This window comes from Miniopterus natalensis, chromosome X (genome assembly GCF_054644295.1).
Source record: "Miniopterus natalensis isolate mMinNat1 chromosome X, mMinNat1.hap1, whole genome shotgun sequence".
Lineage (NCBI taxonomy): Eukaryota > Metazoa > Chordata > Mammalia > Chiroptera > Miniopteridae > Miniopterus > Miniopterus natalensis.
The window spans coordinates 72,488,699-72,514,133 of NC_142103.1; the positions used below are offsets into that span (position 1 = coordinate 72,488,699).

At 48.4% G+C, this 25,435-nt stretch overlaps 1 protein-coding gene across 1 annotated transcript in view; it reads right to left on the reverse strand.

Annotated features, from left to right (window-relative positions):
- The window catches only part of LOC148090566 (protein FAM156A/FAM156B-like), a 58,364-nt gene extending 34,785 nt beyond the window's left edge, over positions 1 to 23,579 (reverse strand). The window contains 7 exon segments of the mRNA XM_087813387.1: positions 3,285 to 3,460; positions 8,838 to 8,994; positions 9,591 to 10,690; positions 10,692 to 10,787; positions 23,056 to 23,228; positions 23,352 to 23,428; positions 23,515 to 23,579. Of these exon segments, the coding sequence (XP_087669513.1) occupies positions 10,136 to 10,690; positions 10,692 to 10,787; positions 23,056 to 23,228; positions 23,352 to 23,428; positions 23,515 to 23,579 (966 nt within the window). The 3' untranslated portion in view covers positions 3,285 to 3,460; positions 8,838 to 8,994; positions 9,591 to 10,135.
- Between the last annotated feature and the right edge of the window lie 1,856 nt (positions 23,580 to 25,435).

Genomic DNA, 25,435 nt, shown 5'->3' on the forward strand with positions numbered 1-25,435 from the left:
AGCCAGGGAGGACCAGGCCTGACCAAGAGGTGAGAATCAGAAATGCAAGTTTCACTAGTCACACACATGGGTGAAGTTCACCAGCTGGAACTAAGAGACAAGAGTTATCTCCTTCTGTCATTATTTGCAGACGACATGACAGTGTACACAGAGAACCCTAAAGATTACACCAAAAAAACTACTACAACTGATACATGAATTCAGGAAGGTAGCAGGATACAGAATAAATATTCAAATACCAGTTGCATGTTTGTACACCAATAACGAACTATCAGAAAGGGAAACTAAAGAAGTAAGCCCCTCTACAATTACATAACACACACACACACACACACACACACACCCTGAAGAACAAATTTATCCAAGGAGGTAAAAGACCTGTATTCAGAAAATTAAAACACACTGAAGAAAGAAATTGAAGAAGATACAAATTAACAGAAGCTTACAAACACTATGCTCATGGATAAAAAGCATTAACATCATTAAAATACTCACAATATTTGAAGCAGTTTATAGATTCAACCAATTCCAATCAAAATACAAATGGCATATTTCACAGAACAAGAATAAAAAAATTTATATGGAACAACAAGAGATCCCGAAGACAGACAGCAATTTTGAGAACGAAGAACAAATTTGGAGGAATCATGCTACCTGATATAAACAATACTACAAGGCCATAGTAATCAAAACAGCATGGTACTGGCCCTAGCTAGTTTGGTTCAGTGGTTACGGTGTCGGCTGACAGACTAATGGGTCCCAGGTTCGATTCCAGCCAAGGGCATGAACCTCCGTTGCAGACTTGGCCCTGTCGGGGCATGTGCGGGAGGCAACCAATCGATGTGTCTCTCTTACATCGATGTTTCTCTCTCTCCCTCTCTCTCTCCCCTTTCCACTCTCTGTGAAAAAGCAATGGAAAAAATATCTTCGGGTGAGGATTAAAAACAAACAACAAACAAAAAACACAGCATGGTACTGGCATAAAAATTGACATAGATCAATGGAAGAGAAGAGAGAGCCCAGAAATAAACACACACCTATATGTTCAACTAATAATTGACAAAGAGGGCTAGAACATGCAATGAGGTAAGGACAGTTTATTCAAGGAATGGTGTTGGGGAAATGGGACAGATACATGCAAAACAATGAAAGTAGACCACCTTCTTACATCACATACAACATTAAACTCAAAATGGATAAAAACTTCCATGTAGGACTTGAAATCATAGAACTCCTAGAAGGAAAAGGGCAATAAAATCCCTGACATTACTCTTAGGAATATTTTTTCTGATATATCTCTTCGGGCAAGAGAAACAAACAAAAAATAAACACATGGGACTTTCAACAAACTAAAAGGTTTTTCACAGCAAAGGAAACCATCAACAAAACGGAAAGGCAACCTACTGAATGGATGAAGATATTTGCCAATAATACATCTGATAAAGGGTCAATATCCAAAATTTACAAAGACCTCATACAACTCAACACCAAAAACCCCTCAAACAAACCCATTAAAAAATGGGCAGTAGACCAGAATAGACACTTCTCCAAAGAGGACATACAGATGGCCAAGAGACATATGAGAAAATGCTCAACGTCGCTAATCATCCGAGATGCAAACTATAACCACAATGAGAGATCACCTGGCAGAATGGCTTCATCAATAAATTTACAACACGTGTTGGTGAGAATGAACAGAAAAGGGAACCCTCGGGCACTGCTGCTGGGAACGCAGACTGCTGCACTCACTATTTAAAACAGAATAGAGGTTGCTCAAAAAATTAAAAATGGAACTGCTTTATGACCCAGCATTGCCATTTCTGTGTATATATCTGAAGTTACCCAAAACACTGATTCAAAAGAATATATGCACCCCTGTTCATTGCAGCCTCATTTACAGTAGCCTCGATATGGAAGCAGCCCACGTGCCCATTAATAGACGAGTGTGTAAACAAGCGGTGGTACATGTATACAACGGAATATTACTCGGGCATAAACAAGAATGAATTCTTACCATTTGCAACAGCATGGATGGACCTAGAGGGTGTTATGCTAAGTGAAATAAGTCAGAAAGGGAAAGAGAAATATCACTTGATTTCACTTATATGTGAAATCTAAAGAACAGAAATTAAAAAGCAAAACAGAAACAGACTCATAGATACAGAGAACAGACTGACAGTTGCCAGAGGAGAAGGGGTGGGGGACTGGGTAAAAAAGTAAAGGGATTGAGAAGTACAGATTGATACTTACAAAATAGTCATGGGGATGTAAAGTACAGCATAGGGAATATAGTCAATAATATTGTAATATGTATGTATGGTGCCAGGAGTGTACTGGAAATATGGGGGCATCACTTTGTAAAGCACATGATTGTCTAACCACTATGCTGTACACCTGAAACCAATACAAAATAATACTGAATGTAAACTGTAATGGAAAAATAAATTTTAAAAAAGGTCTCTTGCCCGGCTGGTTCAACTCTGTGGTTGAGCGTAGACCCATGAACCTGGAGGTCACGGTTCCATTCCCAGGCTGGGGACAAGCCCGGGTTACAGGCTAGATCTCCAAAGGAGGCGTGTAGGAGGCAGACGATAGATGACTCTCATCACTGATGTTTCTATCTCTCTCCTTCTCCATTCCTCTCTCAGAAATCAATAAAAACATATTTTAAAAAACACAACATAATTGGAATCATTTGTAAAGAAAAACAACAAATATAAACTAAAAAAAAATAAAAAGAGGTATCCTTTCCATAGACGGCCTAGGGCACAGTGACACATATGGTGTGTCTCCTAGCTCCCCTTCTTGCACCAAGGTACAGACTCACAAGCCACACGTGCCCCTTCCCCAACCCTTGCAAAAAATTGGGAATGTGGAGTAGAAATCTGAGAGCGAGCATTTTCACTGAACCTCACTGAGCACGTGTACACATGGACCATTCACATGCTTGCATCTCACCTCACTTACCTATTAGAAGGAAACTCAAGGCTCATTTGCTCCCCCTATTCTGACTCAGAGGGCGGGCCCTGCTGATGAAGATCAGCACAGTGGGGCAGAATAAACAAACCAAAGGGCCCCAGCATCTGAGGGGCACCCGTGAATCTGGGATGTCAGCACACGGTCCCCACATGCTCCTCCTGTGCCCACCTCCAATCTGTCCCTGTGAGAGGGGACCTTGGGGTCCTTGCGTCCTCCTGCCTTTAACCCAGGACAACGTTTATCTAGAATGCCATCAACAGACCCCTAAAACATCACAGCAAGAGGAGAGGCCCAGCCAGACTCACCGAGTGGAGGAGCTGATGAGGGTTGTCACTGAGGCGAGCAGGGTCTCAGCAAGGCCGTCCTTCCCTCCACAGGCCATGCCAGGCTCCTGTCCGTTAAACGACAGGGGCCTTCACTCCAAGGCCTGAGTTCTGGAGCTGGGCTTCAGGAAAAGGTTTCCAGGCCCAGGAAAGGAAGCCTGCGGGAAGGTGCAGAAAGTCAGTATTTTTATGAGGAGAAGACGGTGTTTTCCTTCTTATTTCTTTAGAAGGTAAATCGTGCCAGAGTCCTCCCTAGAGCTGAGAGGCTGGGGTGAGAATCGCAGTAGTTGCTGACAGACCCAGAGTATGTCCCAAGATCTCTTGCTCAGCCTGCTGTGTCCTCAGGGAACCTCCTCCTCAAGGAGGACTCTGCTCTCGTCTCCTACACAACTGGGCCCTGAGCAGGGGCACTGCCTTTTGTCCAGGGAGAGCAGCAATCAAACCCTCCTGGTGATGGGCAGGTCTCAGGTGTCCACTTCTGGGCACCTCGGGTGCCCCTGGCCCCTTCAGTGTGTTTGCCACAGAGGAGAGCCCATTGAATACTGCAGACCCAACAATTACATGTGAGAAACGGGGTCAGGGGTGACAGGCTCACTGTACATGGGGCTCCGTGACTTAGAAGACCTTTCATCCCATTGCCCCATTTGGTTCCTGCACCTCAGAAAATCATACCTTCTACCCCCTTCATCTTAAGGAGAAAAAGTGTGCTGAGGCTGTAGAGTCTCTCAAGGGGACAGCCGGGTCTAGTCCCAGAGAAGCCACAGTAATCTTGGGTTTCAACCTGGTGACCTAACGCAGTCAACTAGTGGGAAAGTCCTCGTTCTTCCATTTTCATGGTCATGGCCTCTCCTCATCTGCTTTTGTCATCTTTTGCTGTCTCAAATCTGGTCCTTCTCTACCTTACCCCCCAAACAGGGGTTAAGGAGTTTTAGACGGACAGGATTCCCCCACAAAGACCTTGAGTTCTTATAGTGCCTGACTGTGGCCAGGTAGCAATGGCAGAAATCTCAGTGGATTGGGCCCTGCTCCTTCACCAGGGAGCACATGCCCCCAGTTATCTCACGGTGGCCTGAGATCTGTGACTCTCTTCCACTTCCAACAACCCGCATGGACCTTGGCGCTGCATCCCCTTTGCTGTCATCTGAAAGCTAGATGGATACCCCACCTCTGCAGGGGCCAGAATCACAGGGGAGTTCTTTTCTACTGCTCCATGGCCCGGCCCTCTGTTCCTCATCTGAGGGACCCCAGAGCACAGCCTCATCACCACCAGATAGGAGTGATCAAGGTCAATCTCATCACCAGGGCTTAGATTTACAAATGCTTTAAGTCCATCCAAGTCCAGGACACAGAGAAGGTAAACTCCTTTTATGTTCTCATAGCTTCCTGTTCCTCTGTGTTCCTGAAACAAGAAATGTCTTTGCAGAAGACATTTTGTGTGAATCTCTGGGCCATTCAAATGCCCATGTCTCCAGCTCCTGCCATCACCCCAAACCCATGTCCTAGCATCCCCTGCCCTCATCTCAGTATAACTCACCATCCCTCTTACGCTACCTTGGCCCAAACATCCCAATCCTTCCATTTTCTGGGGGACATCCCATACCCTGAAAGCACACAGCCTAACTCAGTCTTGCTCTCCCTCTCACCACCTATTGAGGCTTTGTACTTGGAAGATGTTGAATCTCCCCACCCATAGCTCAGTGCGTCACAGAGGTAAGAATGGGGTAGGAGTGAGGATGGGGTCTTCCTGCAGACCTAGTGCTGCTTGAAACCCCTGCTCCTACCTCCTCACCTTAAAGCATCTACTCTGAGGTTCACGCGAACTCTCCAACACTCTGTCACCTATTCAACATCCTCAGGATCCTTAGAGATTTCTGGTGCCTACAACCTGTGGTGTCCTCTCTCGTTATGGGGGACATACTATACACTGAAAGCACACAGCCTCTGCATCTCATACCCGTGTCTGGGTTCTAGTCAAGCTTCTTGATAGTGTATACTCCAGTAACACCCTTATTTGGTCACCTCTGGATCCTCCTAAGTGTCCCCATCTATGGAACATTCCCTTGCTAACTTTTCCAAAGAGCTCCATGTTGCCAAATTAAAGTACCCAATGCTGCCTTGGGCAGTCAACATTCCATTCTTCAGAACGCTCTCCTTTCTCAGTTTCTGTGACAGCAGCCTCTCTTGGCTCTCCTCCTCTCTCTCAGACTAGGTCTCTGTTGGTACTTTCTCTTTGATCCCTGTCTAAATAGTCTCACTCCCAACACCCATCTCTAGTTTCCAATCTTTGCCCTGTGCTCTTCTCATTCTACACATGATCCTTCGGTGACCAGAGCTTCCCAGAGCTCTTACCTATCTGACTTCTCTTCATCTGTATCCCCTAGTATGCTGATGGTTTGTTCCATCACCAAGTCTACCTAAGCCATCTCAGCTGGGCCCCAGAGCCCCTACAGGCTGAGGCCTATGGGCATTTCCCCCCAGTTGTCACACAAGCCCTGCAAATCTACAGGTGATGCGAAAGCTATGTTCCCTGTCTCATGGGTGGGCACTGCCATCCACCCATGTCCTAGGAATGCCACTAGGTGTTATCTCCATTGCCCCATGACTCCCCTTGTCCTGCTCTGGAAAAGGCTAAACCATGACCCTCATGTTGCCAGAGATGTTCCTAAATTCCCCTGTGAGGTCTCCTTCTTGGCAGTCACTGAAGACGTCCTGTGCAGGGGCCTATGTCCTGGGTTGGCTGGGTCCCTCACAGGAAGTCGGAGGAGAACCTGTACCCTGTAATTTTCCCGACACACTGAAATTCTCATCTTCTACAAGCACTCAACAGGCATTGTCTACATTCAAGGAATCAGGACACGGCAATGTCAGCCCATCATGGCTGGAGGAGAACGTTTGCTGAGGCGAGTGTCCAGGGCTATGCAGGGAACAAGGGTTTGCTCAGTTTTATTTTTCATCATAAACATCCTGACCTATTTGGTCTTTCCCTGAGAGCATGAGTTAACTGGAAAACATAAATTATAATAAAAAGTGAAAAATGTAACTCCACAAATGCAGTGGAAAGACCTGACAGCTGATCCTTCTACATGAACCGGTGGAAATCTCAGCCATCTGTAATTCTCACAGAACTACTGTGACCTTTCTGAGTCCTCTCTACGTTTTACAAACTTTTAAAGTAAGTAAACACAAGGGATCTCGACGAGAAATAAAAAGTAGTACGTTTCATTAGCAAATGTGAGGTTTTACCTTTACGATTTTGGCTTCAGGAACATGGAGAACAGCAAGTACAAAGGGGGTTTTTGAACACACATTCACTTTGACATGTGCTTTCCTTTCCTCATCCTAAGGGATCAGCCCAGCCCAGCAGGTAACGATGAGAACCTGCTTTCTTTGTAAAGGAGTCTCACTGTTCCAGTGCTAGGTTTCCTCCGGTAAGGATGGTTCTGTTTTGACAGGGGCAACCTAGGTTTCACAGGAGAAGTGCCCAATAATGCTCCTGCTGGGGCCACCTTCCAGACCTACTAATTCAGCCTCTGGGGCTGGGCGCCAGCATCTGTTCTTTGAAGGACGCTCCCGGGGCAACTGGAGGCACAGCTGCAGTGAGGAAGCCTGAGCACACGCTCTGCCTCACCTGTACTGCTCTCAGAATCTTGGACTTTACGGCCATGTTTGCTATTACTGAGAAATTTTAAAAACTGTGTGATGTGTCTTGTCTTTCGAGAGCAGCTTATGGAATACTTACTTTACATCACACTCATATTTAGAACAATTTCAAGGACTGAGGAGTTTATGCCATAACGCCCCGTTGCTTGCCTGACACCAGGCAGGCAGAGTGGAGGGAGAAGGGCCAGGCTGGTGGAAAAGCAGCTAGAATCTGTCGCCTTGGTTACCGCTATGCCGCGCATCCCCGCTGGGTCGCTGAGCTGGGGCAGGGGGCTCTATGAAGGGGCCGGCACCCCTCCCCACTCTGTGTGTCTTCCTGTGATCAGAGCTTGAAGCTAAGGGCAGAGGTTGGTTGCCAGGGAAAGAGAAGCTGGGTCTGTGGGACTCGTGAAGAAGAGAAAACACCTAAGTGGAATTCCAGGCGCAGGATGGATTGTGGGAGCTGCCCTCGCCGTGGAATTGCCACTCGACCATTACGTCCCCCCGAAGGGCGCCTGTGCACGAACACACAGAGACTCAGTGAGACACGCCCAGACACACGCAGTCACCAGCACTCCTCCTGGCCTTATTGCACAGTGCCTCCCTCTGGTGGGAGCATCCAGGACACGTGCAGGAGGCAGGCGATGATGGGTCATGCAGGCAGGACCCAGAGCACAGAAGCAGCAGGGCCAATGGCACAACTTGCCCTCCATGACTGACTGGGACATTTGCATTACATTTTGCAAATAGCTTCATTGAGGTGTAATGTACAGTTAGTGTCCAATGCAGCGACTTTTAGTAAATTTAGAGAGTTGTGCCACCATCACCACAATGCAATTTTAGAACATTTTTATCACCCAGAAGAGATCCCATGTTCCTGTTAGCAGTCAATCCCCATTACCACGTCCAGGCCCATGCAGCCTCTCATCTAATTTCTGTCTCTCTACATTTACCTTTTCTGGGCATTTCATATCAACTGGCTCATGTGCTACATTTCTCCCAATATTTTCTTGCCTCCCGGTGGCCCTGGCTCAGTCCCTGGTCTAGAACTTGACACGCTGGGCATGTTTGGGCATCACTGGATCCCGGTTCCTAGTCTGTCAGTTGGGAAAGCATGCTGTCTCAGGTGTGACCCCAGATCTCCTCCTACACCCCATACTTGGGTATGCGGACAGAGCCTTTAGGTGGGCAGGGGGTGGCTGCCGACTCCCAGGTTACCCCTGCCCACCCATTGTCCGTGTGCCCTGATGTAGAAAAGTCAGCAGTTAGTTCCAACTCACCCCTCTCTTCTCCTGGCCACCAAGCCTCACAGGGGACCATGATGCACTCTCTACCACATCTAAGGGTGTCAGATCTCTCTCCCTGATTAAAAGCTCAATTCCCCAGGGCAGGAACCTGCTCTGCGATTCCTCTTCTTGCCCATGCCAACAGCCAGCCTAGCATGCTGGGGGGAGGCAAAGGGAGACAGTGGAAACCTTCACGGGTGGTAAACGACTGATTGTGGTTGGCAGGACTGACCTGGTGTGGCTGCTGGAGTGAGGCCATCCCTTTCTGACCTCTGCCAGCTGGGCATGGTCCCACCTTCTCTGTACTCTGCTTCCCACCTCATACACTGGGATGGAAATCTTGCTCAATGATGGGTCTGTGGGAAAGGATGAAATAAACTGACATGTGTAGCATATTATCTGACACCTAGCAAAGGACCAATGACAGTGAAATGCCACATTAGCCCTGCTCACAACACAGCCCAAATCACCAGGCTGCAGTTAGGCCTTTGTGTTTCAAGAAAGATGGGCCCCGCTCTACTGATCTTCTCCCCTGGGGTTATGAGACAAGCCTGGCAGGGTCCATGGAGCTCTCAGATGAGATCACAAGTTCAGAATCTAATGAACGTACCTGTTCTCAAGCCACTTCTGTCTGCAGCAGATGCGTACATGTTTGCAGCAATACAGCTCTGGGGTCACCTGAAAACCCACTGACAGAATGCAGACTTTTTTTTCACTTCACTTCAGATGAGCTGCACCGTCACTGCCTGGGTACACGCCATCAGGTTCTGTGGGGGAAAAAGTAGATTTAACCATTCGTACGTGCCTCCTGAAATGAAAAGGTAGTATGTCCAAATCCCGACTCTTAATAACTCAATGCTGTTCTGGTTCTCATGCAGCAGGCATGAAATGCTGTTCACATTCACGAACCCGGGGATGCCAGGCACCAGGGAACGGCCCCTGGAGCCTTAGTCCAAGCGCACCAGCACTAGCTCCCAGGACCCCCTACTGTGGGCACGGACTCTGCTTCCAACTCTCCCTGGACAGCAGGACTCTTCCTTTGCTCCGCCTGGATGATCTGAAGGCTGTTCGTGTTGCAGGGCTGCCAACAGTGACTTGACCGTGTTCTCTGTACTCCTCCCTCCTCCCCTAATCCAGATCTGCTGCTCTGGGACTTATATATAATGATCTCAGATCTGACAAAGAACAAACCAATATGGATGAACAAACCTGAGTTCTAAAGGCAGTTTCCTTTCATACGTATGTTTATGTGGTACCAACAATGAGGTAGTCCACCAGACACTCCTCCAAGGAGGAATGCCGCTCAATGTTTAGGAGCAGGGCAATGTCTCCCTGCATCTGGCTCCTGTGCGGCATGGCTTACCCAAAGAACGCAAAGGTCAGCCACCGCGTTCCAGCTGCACATCTGCTTTCCACGCTTTCTTTAGCCTTAGAGTCTTGAAACTGATCTCATATTAGCACACATGTATTCTAGTGCTCATGGGGCTGCTATTTGGAGGCAGTCAATAAAATGGCACAAAAGCAATGGGCACCACCAGGAAGGGCATTCACACTGCAGAGACACTGTCTATCTCATGGAGATCAGCACGTGGAGGAAAGACAGAGATCTGGGGTGTTAGAGGGACACCATGCATCACGGGAGCTGGGATATAGGAGCTGAGGACCACCTATATGCAGTGTCCCTGGCCTCAGAATGCCCCAGACTGGTCTTATTCCTGGCAGGAAAGGTCATGATCTTCCTGGGATCAGATCAACACATGCTCACGGGATTTCTGGTCAAAACCGGTTGAGTTCCTCCTCCGACTACGGCTTACTGTTTGGTCCCCAAAAAGAGTCCATGCCCAGCGTCCGGCAACTCCAGCGTCCCTGTCGAAACCGTCCAGGTCTCCGCCATATGAGGTGAGACTGTCAGTTTTGTTTTAACCACTGTTTCAGGAGCCTTTGGAACATTCTTTTGCTATCCTGGTGCCTTTCCAGTTTGCACATCTCCTCTCCCTGCTGCTGTTGGGGCAGCCCTTCTGGCAGAAGGCCGGGCCGATTGCCACCCAGGTTGAGGGTCAAGCCACTGAGGCCCTGCATGAGGCTTTCCCAGGAGGAAGGATGTGGGGCCCCGTTCCTCTCCGCAAGTGTCCCGCAAGCATTTGACTTGTGCCTCTGGCAGTATCCACATCCACATCTAAATCGATTCTGATCTCTATCACTGGATGAAGAGATTCTGGCTTCCCTCTGAACCCGATAAGGTGCCAAGCGATCGAGGTGTCACCCTCTCACAGGGCCAAGAAAAGTTTTCTTCCTCTGAGGGGACGTTGACCTTTCCCACTGCCTCTCTGGCAGGGTTTTCCCATCTCTGTACTGCTGCTGGAGGAGCCCCTCTGGTAGAGGGGCAGGGCCGGTGGGGCCAGGAATGGGGTTCGGGTCACTGAGGTCCATCATTAGCAGCTCTGAGAAGGAAGGAAGGGAGGGAGGCTGCTGTGACTTCCTGGGAAGTCTCTTCAGAGGTCATCGGGGAAGATGCAGAAATCCACATTGGGCTGCATTCCCGGAGTGGATCCGTGGAGGCCTAGGCTGTGCTCAAAGCTCCAGGCGGCCCTTGGGTCTGGACATGAAGGTAAGATGAAGGTTCCAAAGAGGAGAAGGTAGCAAGGGACATGTGCCGCCAGAAGAACCCAGAATGCAGCAAATGGTGATAAGAGAAGAAAGGAAATCCAGTATTATTCATCTTAACTTTTCTGCTTTTCCGTTTCCAAGCTGTAAAATGGAGATAATCATGAGCCTAACCTCCTAGGATCCTTCTGTGTGTTAAATGGGATGATACGTCTCAAGAGCTCCGCATACTGATGGCATACGGTAAGGGATTTAGAAATGAGATCCATTATTCCATCCATATGACATGCAATGAGAAATGATGGGCCACAGTCAACCGTGCCAATGCCCTCTGACTTTTTACAAACTATCCCCAAGCATAATTTTAACAACTATCAATGTGTGACTGACACACGTTCTTCTCGTAAGTGCTCCTAGTCTTTCAAAAAGTAGACTTTTACTCAGTTCTACGCATTTGTACCACACTGACACACTTTAAAATTTTCACCTTCATCCTCACTGGCTGTTCATATAGTCAAAAGTTTGCTTGAGATTATGGAAATAAAAATTCCTAGCAAGTATAAATACAAATTTATTTTAGTAAAAATAAGAGCAGAAATCAATGACATTTCTAACAGAAAAAAGAGTAGAGAAACACAATTAAATAAAAACTGGTTCTTTGAAAGGATCGATAATATTAATAAACCTCTAGCAGATGCGGGGTGGGGTGGAGAAAAGTTACCAAGTTACCAACAGCAGGAGCGAAAGAGGTGATTTTCCTACAGATCCAGCAAATATGAAAGGGCAATAAGGTAATGCTACATTCGGCTCTCCATAAGGAAATGCAACAACTTAGAAGAAATGAATCGATTGCTCAAAAACCATAAAGTACGGAAATGTACCCAGATACAATAGTGTGCATAGTCTCATATCTTTTATATAAATCTAAATGATAATTAAAAATCTTTGGGAGAAAACAAGATGGCGGCGAAGGTAAGAGCTGCACCGGCCGCCTCCCACAACCACATCAAAATTACAACCACAATAGAGAACCGCCATCACTCAGAGCCTCCTGAGATCTGGCTGAACAGAAGCCCCCCAACCAGGGACCTGAAGAAGCACCGAGACCGGCAGGAGGGGCGGAGACGCGGGCGCGTGGGGACTGAATCGGAGACTCGCTGCGGGCCCACACCCGGTGCCACGGTTTAAACCGGGGAGGGACATCTCGGCGGTGGGGGTTTCCCGGAGAAGCGAGGGGTCCCAGCCCCACAGCAGGCCCCCAGCCCAGGGCTCCAGGGCCGGGAAGAGACGTCCCCACAACTCCGGGCTGTGAAACCAGCAAAGACTGTGGCTGAGGGTCGCGGAAGCTGCAGCGTCCCAGGCAGCTCCTCTTAAAGGGCCCGCGCACGGACTCACTCAGACGCGCTCCCTCTGAGCCTCAGCGCCAGGCAGCAGCTTGAAAGGAACCTGGGACATTTGGGGAGGAACTAACCTGCCTGAAATTGGGGCGAGAGGTGGAGGGGTGGCTTTCTCCCAGGCAGAAGGGCTGGCAGAGGCCACTGCTCCTTTGCCGAGTCCTCCCCGCACACAGCCACCAGGCGCCATATTTGAATCACCAGCACCTGACTCACAGCTTTGGCTACGCCCCTCCCCACCTGCAAGCTCCTCCAAGCCATTTCCAGGGGCTTTTCTGTGCAAGTGGCCTCTCCAGCCTCATGCTTAGGACTTTCCTAAAATCCCTCAAACAAGCAGCAGCGGGCCCAGGCCTAGCATTAGTGGCAGCCTGCATTGGCTCATAGCTTGGCCTCTCCCGGACAACACCAGCCCAGCACAAGTAGCAGCCAACTATGGTTTGCTGTGTAGCTCATGCTGGGTGGCCCTGGGGCAAGGCACTGGCAGAGGCTGACTTTACACCTCCCAGGAGGCCCCAGAGTCAGTGCACCCAGTGGTCATACTCGATCACGCTGGATTACGGCCCTACCACATACACCAGTCACACTCAAGGGGTGCACTTGGTGAACACCAAAGCTCCTCTGAAGTAAATCCTGATCCATAGGGGTGTCTCCCGCACAGCAGCTCTTTGGCTGTAGTTGCAGCTGGTCCTCACAGCTGATTGGCCTGGGGGTCAGTTCCTCCCAGGGACGCCAACAGCAACCAAGGCTCAACTACAACAGAACAGTGCACACAGCCCACACAGGGGAGCTCCTAGAAGGCCCAGCTCAGGTGACTGGGAGGCTGAGCCACTGGACCCTACAGGACACCTACTACACAAAGGCACTCTACAAATTCCAGGAGACATAGCAGCTCTACCTAATACACAGAAACAAACACCTGGAAGCTGTCAAAATGTGGAGGCAAAGAAACATGTCACAAAGGAAAGAACAGAAGAAATCTCTAGAAGAGGAACTAAATGAAATAGATCCAAGCAAGCTAACAGATACAGAGTTCAGAATTTTGTTTATAAGGATGTTTAAGTAGACTATTAGGGAAATAACTGAGAAAATCGATAACATAATAAAGTACCAATTTGAAATGAGGGCTACAGGGTCTGAAATGAAGAATAATTTACATGGAATCGACAGTCGATTAGAGGACGCTGAGAATCAAATCAGCAATTTGGAACATGAGGAAACAAAAAACACCCAACCAGAAGAGCAAAATGAAAAAAGAATCCAGAAATAGGAAGATAGTATAAGGAGCCTCTGGGACAATTTCAAGAGGCCCAACATTCGTATTATTGGGGTGCCAGAAGGGGAAGAAAGAGACCAAGAAATTGAAAACGTATTTGAAAAAATGACAGAAAACGTCCCTTACCAGGGGAAAGAAATAGACGTAGAAGTCCACGAAGCATAGAGGGTCCCAAAGAAGAGGAACCCAAAGAGGCCCACAGCAAGACACATCATAATTAAAATGTCAAAGGTTAAAGACAAAGAAAGAATCTTAAAAGCAGCAAGAGAAAAGCTGTTAGTTACCTACAAGGGAGCATCCATACAGTTCACAGGTGATTTCTCAACAGAAACTTTGCAGGCCAGAAGGGAGTGGCAAGAAATATTCAAAGTAATGAAAAACATGGAACCACAACCAAGATTGCTCTACCCAGCAAAGCTATCATTTAGAACTGAAGGTAAAATAAAGAGTTTCACAGATAAGAAAAAGCTAAAGGAGTTCATCACCACCAGAGAAGTACTACAGGAAAAGCTGAAGGGTCTTCTTTAAGAAGAAGCTAATGTACAAAAGAATCTGACGAAGTAAATAGATCGAGAAACACTGAAGCATGCAAAAGACGATCATATTTCAGTGGAAAGAGGGAAGGGGGGTGGAGGGTGAGAAGAGATTAACCAAAGAAATTGTATGCATATATGCATAACCCATGGACACAGTTAATAACAGGGTGAAGGCCTGGGGAGGGGGTGGGAGCAAAGTGGAGGGGGTTAATTGCGGGGGGAAAATTAGACACCTGTAATACTCTCAACAATAAATATAAATAAAAAAAAAAACCTCTGGGAAAAAAATTCCAAAGAGTAAATACCAGAAAGTAGCAATGCATAAGTTTTAAATTGCACATCATTCTGAATAGCGTGATGCAATCTCTTGTCATCCAACTCTGGGCCTCCCCGCCCCCAAAGTGGACCATCCATACCTTTGCCCAGCATACCCACGCTGTATCCACTACCAGCAGCCTGCTAATCACTTAGTAACAGTCTCAGTTATCAGATCATCTGTTGAGGTATCGCAGTGCTTGTGCTCAAATAACTGTCATTTAACATGACAATGGCCCAAAAGTACGAGGGGAGTGATGATGGCAACTGGATATGCCAAAGAGAAGCCCTAAAACGTATGTGTGTATACGCATAAACACAGTGGATCCAGGGATCAGTACTCTCCGTGGTTTTAGGCATCCACTGGGAGCCTAGGAATGTGTCCCCCATGGATAAGAGGGACAAAGAATATAGTGAGAAAATCATTAAAGAAATTAAATGCTACATTAGAAAACATGCATTGAATGCCAAAGAAAGCAGTAAAGGAGGAACCAAGGAACAAAAACACACAAAACACAGAAGAAAAAGTGCAATGGCGGATGCAAGTCCACCTATGTGAGTAAGAACAGTAAATGTGAACAGATTAAACAGGCCAATCAAAAGGCAGGCATCGATAGACCGGGTTGAAAAAACAAGGTGCAACTTTATGTCCTCTATAGGAGACACAGTTGACATTCAGAGATACAAACAGATTGACAGTGGAAGTAGGGGAAGAGATGCATCATAAAACCAACAAGCACAAGAAACTGGAGTGGGTAGCCAATATCAGGCACCTACTTTGAATATTAAACATCCATTTTTCATACCACGCAGCAATTCCACTCCTAGAGAATTCTTTCCAAGAGAAATGAAAACATAATGTCCACACACAGCACTTTTATTTGTAATGCTGAACCGAGAAGCCACCCAGAGAGTGCACAACTGGTATACGGACGAAAGGCAACCAACGCCCACACAAGGGACTGTTCCACAGTAATTAGAACGAACTACCGGCGCAAGTGACAGCGGGGCTGCGTCTCGGGGGCGCTGAGTTAAAGAAGGCGGATGCGAAGGGCTGCACATCCTCTGCGTCCATGTAGGTGGCATTCTGGAGCGGGCCCAGCTACAGGCACAGGGCGCACCTGCGGCAGCCGGGGCATGGGAGCGAAGGAAGGCGCCTGACAGCAAATGGCACAACGGAGCATTCTCAAGCGTTGGAAATTTTCTATATTTTTATTGTGGCGGTGGTTAGCAATCCTATACAGTTGTCAAGACTCTACAAACTGTACACTTTAAATGTAAATTATATCTCAATACCTCTGACTTTTTTTTTTTTTTTTAAACAGGTAAAGGAACCGTTAAGGAAAGTACTTAAATACTGGTCATTGTGTTCCATTCTGACCACGAGTTCACACAAATAAAGTCTTATTTTGGAACCTGGTCCTCTTCTCATTTCCCCATGTCGGTGAGTGGCACCTCTGTACTCATTACCAAACACAGAAACTCGGGCTTAATGGTTTACATCTTCCTCTCCTCCACCTGGAGCCCAAATCCTTGCTGAGTTTTGTCCATTTCATTTCCCAGATATCTGTCTAATGCTGACACTTTTCCCCATGTCTATTCCATCTGCTCTAGTCCAAAGGCTCTCTCCCTTCGATGGTCAAACCTGCTTTCTAACTGCTCCCTCACATCCACTCAGGGTGCCTGTGTCCGTCTCCCTTCCCCTCCCTCTCACAGTTGCAGGCCTGCCCATTACTTCTAATTTTTATTTTTAAAATATACCTTCATTGATTTCAGAGAGAGGAAGGGAGAGGGAGAGAGAGAGAGAAACATCAATGATGAGAGAGTCATTGATTGGCTGCCTGCTGAACTTCTGCTGGAGAGCATGACCGCAACCTGGGCATGTGCCCTGACCGGGAATCAGACTGTGATCTCCTGCCCATTACTTTTTGTTTTGTTTTGTTTATTTTTGTTTAAAATATTACAGATGTCCCTTTTTTCCCCCAATGACCCATTCCACCCCTTTCGATTCCCCTCCCCAGTCCCTCTCCCCACTACTGTCCATGTCCTTGGGTTGTGCATATATGTATATAAATTCTTTGGTTAATCTCTTCCCCTCCACCCACCTGCCCTCCTCCATCCCTCTGACATTCATCAGTCTGATCCATGTTTCCATGTCATTGAATCTATTCTGTTCATCAGTTTATTAAGTTCTTTAGATTCCACATATAAGTGAGATCATGTAATGTTTCTCTTTCTCTGCCTGGCTTATTTCACTTAGCATAATATTCTCCACGTCCATCCATGTTGTCCCAAAGGATAAGAGAACCTTCTTCTTTACAGCTGCATAGTATCCCATGGTGTAAATGTCCCACAGCTTTTTTATCCACTCATCTACTGATGGGCACTTGGGCTGTTCCCAGATCTTAGCTATTGTAAATTGTGCTGCTATGAACATAGGGGTGCATGTATTCTTCCTGACTAGTGTTTCAGGATTCTTAGGATATAATCCTAGAAGTGGGATCACTGGGTCAAAAGGCAGCTCTAGTTTTAATTTTTTGAGGAACCTGCATACTGTTTTCCATAGTGGCTGCACCAGTCTGCATTCCCACCAGCAGTGTACCAGGGTGCCCCTTTCTCCACACCCTCTCCAGCAGGAGTCATTTGGTGATTTGTTGATGGCAGCCCTTCTGATAGGTGTAAAGTGATCCCTCATTGTGATTTTAATTTGCATCTCTCTGATGATTAGCGATGTTGAGCATTTTCTCATATATCTCTTGGCCATCTGCATGTCCTCTTTGGAGAGGTATCTATTCAGGTCCTTTGCCCATTTTGCCCATTAATTTTTAGATAAAGACCACATTCCTACACAAGGACCTCAAGGCATGGCCTAGCCCCTGCCCACCTCTCTAGCCATGTGCAAACCAGAGCTCTCTCCTTTGTCTCTTTTACTGGCTCCTTTCACATCCTCCAATTCCCCAAGGTTTTCCACTTACACTGTCCCCTCTTCCTGAAGGCTGCTGAGTAGCGAACTCCTGTGCACCCTTCATATTTCAACTCAGCCGATGCCTCTTCGAGGAAGACTTCCCTAAAGATCTAGCTAAAGTCATTTCTTCCCAAGCCCTGGAGTGCGCCTCTTTGGTACCACCAATCACAGGAGTAACTTTTATATTTATATGTGTGATCATTAGATTCACCACTTTCTCATGATTTCACTTAAGCCCTATGAGGGCAGGAAATGTGTCATTTTACTTTATTTTATTTTATTATTTTATTTTATTTATTTTATTTTATTATTTTATTTTACTTATTTTATTATTTTATTTTACTTATTCTATTTTTTATTTTATTTTATTATTTTATTTTATTATTTATTTTATTTTATTTTAATTTAATTTTATTATTTTATTTTATTTTATTTAACACCCGGGCACCCAGCACAGTGCCTAAACCATAGATGTAGCTTAGTGAACCGAAGTTAAATAAATGAAGAGTCTTTCTTTCTGTTTGTTAAACACACACACACACACACACACACACACACACACACACACACACAAGGTTATCTTCACAGTTATCCAGAACAGTCAGCAGTGTCTCAGCAGTCACTCCGACCTGGTCGAGGAAGGCGAAGGCACGGGTGGTTTTGCTAGAAGCTTCTGCGTCTGCCCATGATAAGGGCTGAGGCCTTCGTGCCTTCAAACACTCAGTGCCCCCTTGTTAACGCTGATGGCGGGTCCTCAGAACTCTCATCACTAAGTGCAGCGCTGCGCTCCCAGACCTCAGACCAGGACGCGCTGTCACCACCATAATGGACCACTGCGTCCTCTGACCGCAACAGCAGCCAGAAAACGGCACTTAGCTGCCTGTTCCCTTTACTGCGCTCTCACCTTCGCAGTGACTTCTCGTTTCTGCTTGGAGTCACCCGAGATTCATTGCTAATCCCAAGATTCACTGACAATCAATCTTAGATTATTAAGACAATGAATCTTCAGAAAAACTATTTAAAAAACCATAATAGAAACACTGGCTGTGTAATGATGATGTTACAGCAAATAAAACAATAAATAACATTATTTGGAGATTATCTAGAGGTTCCCACTTAGAGAAAATGACTTACTGCATGGTTATTCCCTTCCAGCACTTTCTAAGCATTTTTACAATTGTGAGACTGGGGGGGGGGGGTGGTAATGTGTTTATAATATTGTATCTGTTGCTTTCCTGGCTCAATTAATACCACAAGCTACTTTCCATGATGATAATGACGATGACATTGTTGGTACCAACATCAACAGCAGCAAATTCGTGTAGAGGCCTTGCTAGGAAGCACAAACCGTTCCTTGTGACGTGTGTACGCTGACTGGTCACCCACAGTATTTCATGCACTTAGGAGACATCATGTCCAGTCCGTACGCACATCCGATGGAATCTGATGAATGCTACTGCGCATGCTCACCTGCCTTTGATGCAAACAGCATCTGACACTGGGGTGCATTCCAGAGTTCTGGGTCAGATCCCCCATTTCTCTAGGTTCTCTCTGGGCTCAGTACAGCTCTGAGCCTTCCCTTGCTGGTAGCTGACTTTGGGTAAGTGCTTCACTTTTAAAAATGTGCACTGTGCAATCCACACCCAGGGAATCTCCGTGTGGCCACCACAGTGCCCTAGAAACAGTGATTTTTTACTCTGCTGGGGGACTCTCAGGGGTATTATTAAATCCTCTGGTAGCCAGCCTGCCTCCAATGTACTGACCCTTCCTGGGAGAGACACACAGTTGAGGAGATCAACCTGAAAGCAGCCAGGAAGACAACATATGAACACAGCGTGAGAGTCAAAGCACGGGCAGGGCACTGGATCTCTGAGAGGACGTCACAACTCCACTGGCCTTCCCCCCGAAGGCTGTAGTTTATCTCAAATCCATTCTCCTCATGGCCGCTGGACGGCCGTTGGGACAGGAGATGACATCTTAGACCCCCATAATGGCATAAGCTTTTCTCGGGGACCATGTAAGACATGACGTGAGGTTATGCGACCTATTATCCCACCTCCTCTCAGCCTTTGGTCCTTTCTGGCACCCAAGTCCATTCCACGCGAGCCTAGAGCATCCGCAACTAGGGCAAATGTCTTCCCTTCACCTAGCAGACGCCTTCGCCTGACCTGAGGACATCGCCTCTCCCTCTCCTTTCAGCTGTCTTTTCCTGATGTCAGCTGCTGTCCCAAACCAGACAGCTTTCTCCACTAGCTTCAGAACCCAGACTGGACCCTTCCCCTGGTGTCTCAGCCTGGAGAGGCCTTGTTCTCACAGGGAACGACCCCAGTCCCAGGAGCCAAGAGCCACGACTCGTTCAGAACCATCCTGGGCATCAATGATGGTATTATCCAACCATAAGAAAGGAAATGCTGCCTTTTTGCCTTTTGCAGCTATGGATGGACTTTGAAGGGTTTATGCTAAGTGAAATAAGTCAGACAGAGAAAGACAACTACTGTATGCCGTCACATGTGTGGAAACTAAAAAATCCAAACCCATCGAAATAGAGGTTAGAACGGTGGTTGCCAGGGCCTGGGGGAAATGCTCACCACAGCTACAAACTTCCAGCTATACGATGAAAAAGTCGTGGGGATCTGACTGGCCGAACGGGGACCACAATTAGCAACACCGTGTTACATACTGAAAGATGCTGAGGGAGTACATGTCACATGTTATCACCACACACACGCAACGGTAATTATGAGGGGATGGAGATGTTAACGAACCTTATTGAGGTCACCATTTCACAATGTAAATGTGTATCAAATCATCCCGTTGTACACCTTAAACTTACATATGTTACATGTCAATAATGCCTCAAAGCTGAAAAAATAAAATTGTCCCGACTGTCAAGTGGGTCCCTTCAAGCTATTTTGTGTGCCCTCTGACATCTTCCCATGAGTCCTTGGAGTTTCCCTTATTATCGACACCGCGCACTGAGCCAGATTCTCTCCTCTTTCCCTCCGCAGTGCTGGAACCAATCATTTCGTGGAGCATCGTCTTTCGAAGCCTGATCTGGGGGCTAGGTGTGCTGTTGCTACTGGAATGTTGCTGTGACCAAACCTATTGGAACATACGAGGTACACAATCTCATACCCACCCGCCCACGTAAATATATGCACCTATACCTTTGCCCTATCCACGCAACCGTGTGTGCGTGTATTGAAAACCATGAGTTCCCATGGAGGCCTCCGATTCCAGTCTAACGGCTCTGAGTCTGTTCTGGTGTGCTTCCTTTCCACATCAGTAAGTCCCCTTCCCGAAGCCAGGGGCACGGCTGCCGGTGTCCTTATAGACTTCCTGAGTCGATGAATCCCGGTGGATAGAAGCCGGCCCTTCCCCACACAGAGGCCGCCCTCCCTGTTGTGCTGAAGAATCCCCCGGCCTTGACCTTCACAACCCCCTCAGCGCTGCATCCCTGAGCCAGGCAGCCTTGCGCCACCCGACCCAAAGGACATCCTCCTTACTGCCTGGGGCTCTGTCACCCACTGCAGCTTGTCCCTACGTGTGGGTGCCCTCCTCCCTGTGCCCGGGCTCTGACCCCCAGAGTTGCTCTCCTTGCTCTGCCACACCTGACATGACCGCTTTAGGACAGAACTGCTCTGGTGCAAAAGGGAAGGGACGGAAACCAAAGGGCAAGGAAGGGGGAAAGGTGACGATGTCTTAGGACAATCAGTTATTAAAGTGAATCGGGCCCAATCAGGGGAATGATATGAAGCCCCTGTCTTGTTTCTCACTGTTCTCCAGTTTCCCCTTCCTGCCTCTCTCCTCTGCTCCAGGCCCTCTCTCTTTGCTAGCATCCTCCCCTCCCTCCATCTAGGGTAGAGACGTTATCATGGGCATGGTTCCCGTATTCTCGTCTATGTGATTCCTGTGCTCTCGTCTACGCAGGCTGGCTGGCTGACATTCAGTGGGGACGGCTTCCTTCCTGAAGCTATGACACTCAAGCCCTCGCCTCATGACACAGTCGAATGTTTCTCCCTCTTTTAGCAATTTCAGGTGTGAGCTGGAAAGCAAGTTCACGCCACTTCTTGCAGCCTCAGGTTCTTCGTCTGGAACATGAGCATGACCCCAACTCCCTCAGAGCTGGAGGAGAAATAGAGATGGCAATGCCAGACACCTCTCAGGAGCGCTGTGTGTCGAACCCAGTGATGACGGCTTCACCGGCATCACGGGCCCCCCGACCTCCGGGAGCACTGCGAGTGCCTTTCCCCCTCAGCACTGTTGCACTTGCTGTTCCTTCTGCCTGGCATGCTCTTCCCTCAGGTCATCTGCGGCCTCTCTCTCACTTCCTCCAGGTCTCTCTGCTCAATCACCTTTTCAGGGAGACCTTCCCTGAGCACCCTGAATAAAATACTCTTTCCCCTGACCTGTACTTTTCTCTCTCCACAGCACTTGCCACTCACATATGTTATAGATTTACTGACAAACTCCATGAAATCAGAGACTTTGCCATTTCTTTCTCTGTTGTACCCCAACTCCTAGATCAGTGCTCACACACATGCAGGTGCTCAGAGAATCGTTGCGGAAGACTGGAACCCAGGCTCTTGACACACATTGCTAAGATGTACTGTACGCTCCAGTATGGGCACTTGCCTCATTTTATTGATTATGATACATACCGAGGCTCGAGGAGACAAGTGACTTGCCCAAGGACACACAACCAGGACTTGGTGCTCCAGGCTTTGGAATCGTACCTGCCAGGTTCCAAAACCCTCAGTTCCTGGACAGAGACTTCACAATCAAAAAGATAAAAGATATTACCAGAGACAGGCACTCACATACCCCAAAACACTAAAATAGCTCACTCAACACAACCTAAAACACATTGCAAAAAATCTCTGCATGAGAGCGCACAACTTGAGTCATAGCCTCCCAAACAAAGCAGAGAGCATACTCACTGTGACAACCCCTGCCCAAGAGACCAAAGCCCTCATCCCAGGAAAGAAAACTGCTGCCACCCCACATCCTAGAGACAGACTCCCAAAGCACACAGACAGCCCCCCAACTTAATACAGACACCGCACAAACAGAAAGACAGCAGCTCAAGTAACTCAGAAACACCATGGAACCTTAAGATAATGTCCCCTGACAGATCAGAGAAACTACACCCTGGACACAGACCTCCAAACAGCTTAGATACTTTACACCTTAAGATAAAACCTCCCCCACCTCCAAGCAGTTCAGTTTGGGACCCAGTCTGGCCATCAGTTTGGGACCCAGAATCGCAGACTGGTCAGAGACTGCATACCCGCAGGTGCAAACACCCACACAGAGATCTCACATCCAGGGACACAAATGCCCAAAAGCTCAGAAAATGCACACCCGGGGATAAAGGCACACAAAGTCTAAGAGGCGCTTGGACCACGGTGCACAACATCCACTCAGATAAAATATCCCGTTCACTCAATCCCCCAAGGGCCCGGAGAGATCGCGCGTACCCAAGCAGCATCTGTGATGTCACACCCAGCGATACATGTCCCCAAAGGCCTGACACGCTTTACTTCCTGGGCAGACACCAATCCCGCTCAGAGACCTCGCTGGACCTTAACTGCCTGCATGGGTAGGGCTGCCGGTGCCGGGCTAAGCGCGCCCCGCCGGGCTGGGGACCGAGTCAGGGCTAAGAGCTCGCGTGGACACAGCGCCGCGTCCCCCGCGCTTCCGGCCCGGACTCCGGCTACGAGCCAGCGACGGCGCCGAACCTCGCCACTGCCCGGGACCGCGTCGTCAGCCCCGTCGGGACAGTCAGTGGGGGGAGCAGTCAACTCCGAGAAAAACTCTACACTCTGAAAAGCCACATCGAACACGCGCACGCGCCTCACCCTCAGCTCCGGGTCCGCAGTCGTCGCCGCCCCGGAGAGATGGCCCCTGGGAACTGGGTGGGCGAAGAAAGGGGCCCCGGCTAGGGGTCCAGCTGGAGCCAGCCTGCGCCCTGGAAGGGCTTAGTCAGTCAACCTGGCCGCGGCCAATCACCACCCGGCACAGTCCCTGTCCCCACCCTCCACATCTGGGAAGTAATCTCTCACCCAGTGGCGGCCCAGCTGGATGTGACCACGTCGAAACCCAAGGGTGGAGCTAGAGAAGTGGAAAAAGAGGGGCGCAGCCTCAGACCAGGTAGCTTCCGGAGTGGACAGTCCTACCTCTGAGCCCCTCAGTGGTACCTCCCGGGAAGGAACTGTTCCCGCGGGCGCCTCCTGGTGGTGGGGACCGGGAACAGCTCGTCCATGCGGACGCCCAAGGACCATTCTAGGCTGGCAGCCAAAGGGTGGCGGGGCAAAGTAAGATGAAAGCCTCACAGGTGCCCTCGCTGGTTTGGCACAGTGGTTACAGCAGCGGCCCTCGGGCTGAAGGGTTGCGGGTTTGATTCCAGCCTGGTTCCATCCCCAGCCCTGGTCCGGAAACACACTTTGGGGAGACAACCAATCCACGTGTCTCTCTCCCCCACCGCCACTCTCTCTCTCTGAAAAGTAAAGGAAAAAATATCCTCTCGTGAGGATTAAAAAAAGAAAAACTTCACAGTTCGCTGCAGTCTTGGACTCCAGAAAAAGTCTTCCTACACTGAAATTTACCTCCCTGCAGTGACCAGTATGATAGCAGGGGCAGTACAAGCGGAAAGTTCCCTCTGTGCTGGGCATAGTGCTTGCTTGGGCCTCCCTGGGTAACGAAGAATAGGTCCTGGGGGGAGGGGCACGCAAAATCCCCTCAAGAGGCAGGAAGGCTTGAGCTCCTCCCTGGGGTCAGAGTCCTGGTGTGGGCGGGCAGGATCTTTGGATTTGTTAGGAAAGGGCCATTTCCCAAGGACACTGAAGTAGTGAAATAGGACCAGAGGCGTTGTCACCATCTTGTCACCCCTGAACGTGTTCCCTAGCAGAAGCCTCGGCCTGTCTAGCTATGCCTCTTGCCACAACTTTGCATTTATTCATTCATTCTCTCATTCAGGTTTAATAAAGGACAGGAAGCATTTATTTGAACAAAAAGAGTTGCCACCGGGAGCTGTAGGTCCAGGTAGCAACCCATACTGCACTCTGAAAAGAACAAAGTAAAGCGGGGTTTGTAAAGGCAAACCCCACAAAGCCTAATTCTTTCATGCAAATGAACCAATGCTGGCTAGGTTAGCAGGGATTGGTTAGTTACAGTATGGAAACAAGGGAGGCAAAAACTACAGGAAGGAGGTAAAGTCCATTAGTGTCCACACAGCAGTTGTTCCAGGATGTGCATGGCTATGCCCTGTGCTGAGTTCAGCATTGGGTTAGCAACTTCCTAGCAGCTCTGGGGCCTGAGGCGCGGGATGTGCACAGACCCCACTTCCCTACGAGCCCCCGACTCCATGGTAAGGGACTTTCTTAGCAATGCTCATGCGGTGCAATTTACTTTCCTTCTTCACGTTCATTCTCTCCCAATCACATCAGGCACTCTAATGGGAGTTAGGAATAGAGCCGTGTGGGAAGGGATAGAAACCTTCCTGGAGCTTACATTCTATTGGAATCGTACTGCACGAAAATTGTAAGCAATCTGTCAGGTGTTGTTAATTGCTGCCATGAAAATTAAATAGGAGGGGAGCATTTCTAGAAAGAGTGGTCAGGAAAGTTTTTCTAAGATTGTCACATTTGAGCTAAAACCTTGAGGAGATAAATACCTGGGAGAAAAGCATCCCCGACTGAGGGAGGAGCCAGTGGCCAAGTGGGGGAGTGGAACTCAGGCTCACGTGTGTGAGGAACAGTGTGCAGGCCGGTGTCGCTGGCACAGCATGATCGAGGGAGAGAGAGGTCAAAGGTGAGGTCGGAGAGGTAACACCTATGGCCTTGGGCCACGGTGAAGACTTTGACGGACTCTGAGTGGACCCCGGGAGGTTTTATAGCAGAGAAGACCCATGCCTCTTTCAGAGGCCAGATGCGCAGGGCACCTGATATATGAGGAGGTGCTCCCGGTGTGCCCCAAGGATGAACCCCAGCCCCAGCACCTCTCCACCTGCACGTGCCTCCCCTGGACGGTCCTGTGCACTCAGGATCGTTTGTGCTGCCTGCCCACGAAGACGCACATAAAAGGATGGTACGCTCAGGAGAGGTGGCGTGAGGACCCTCA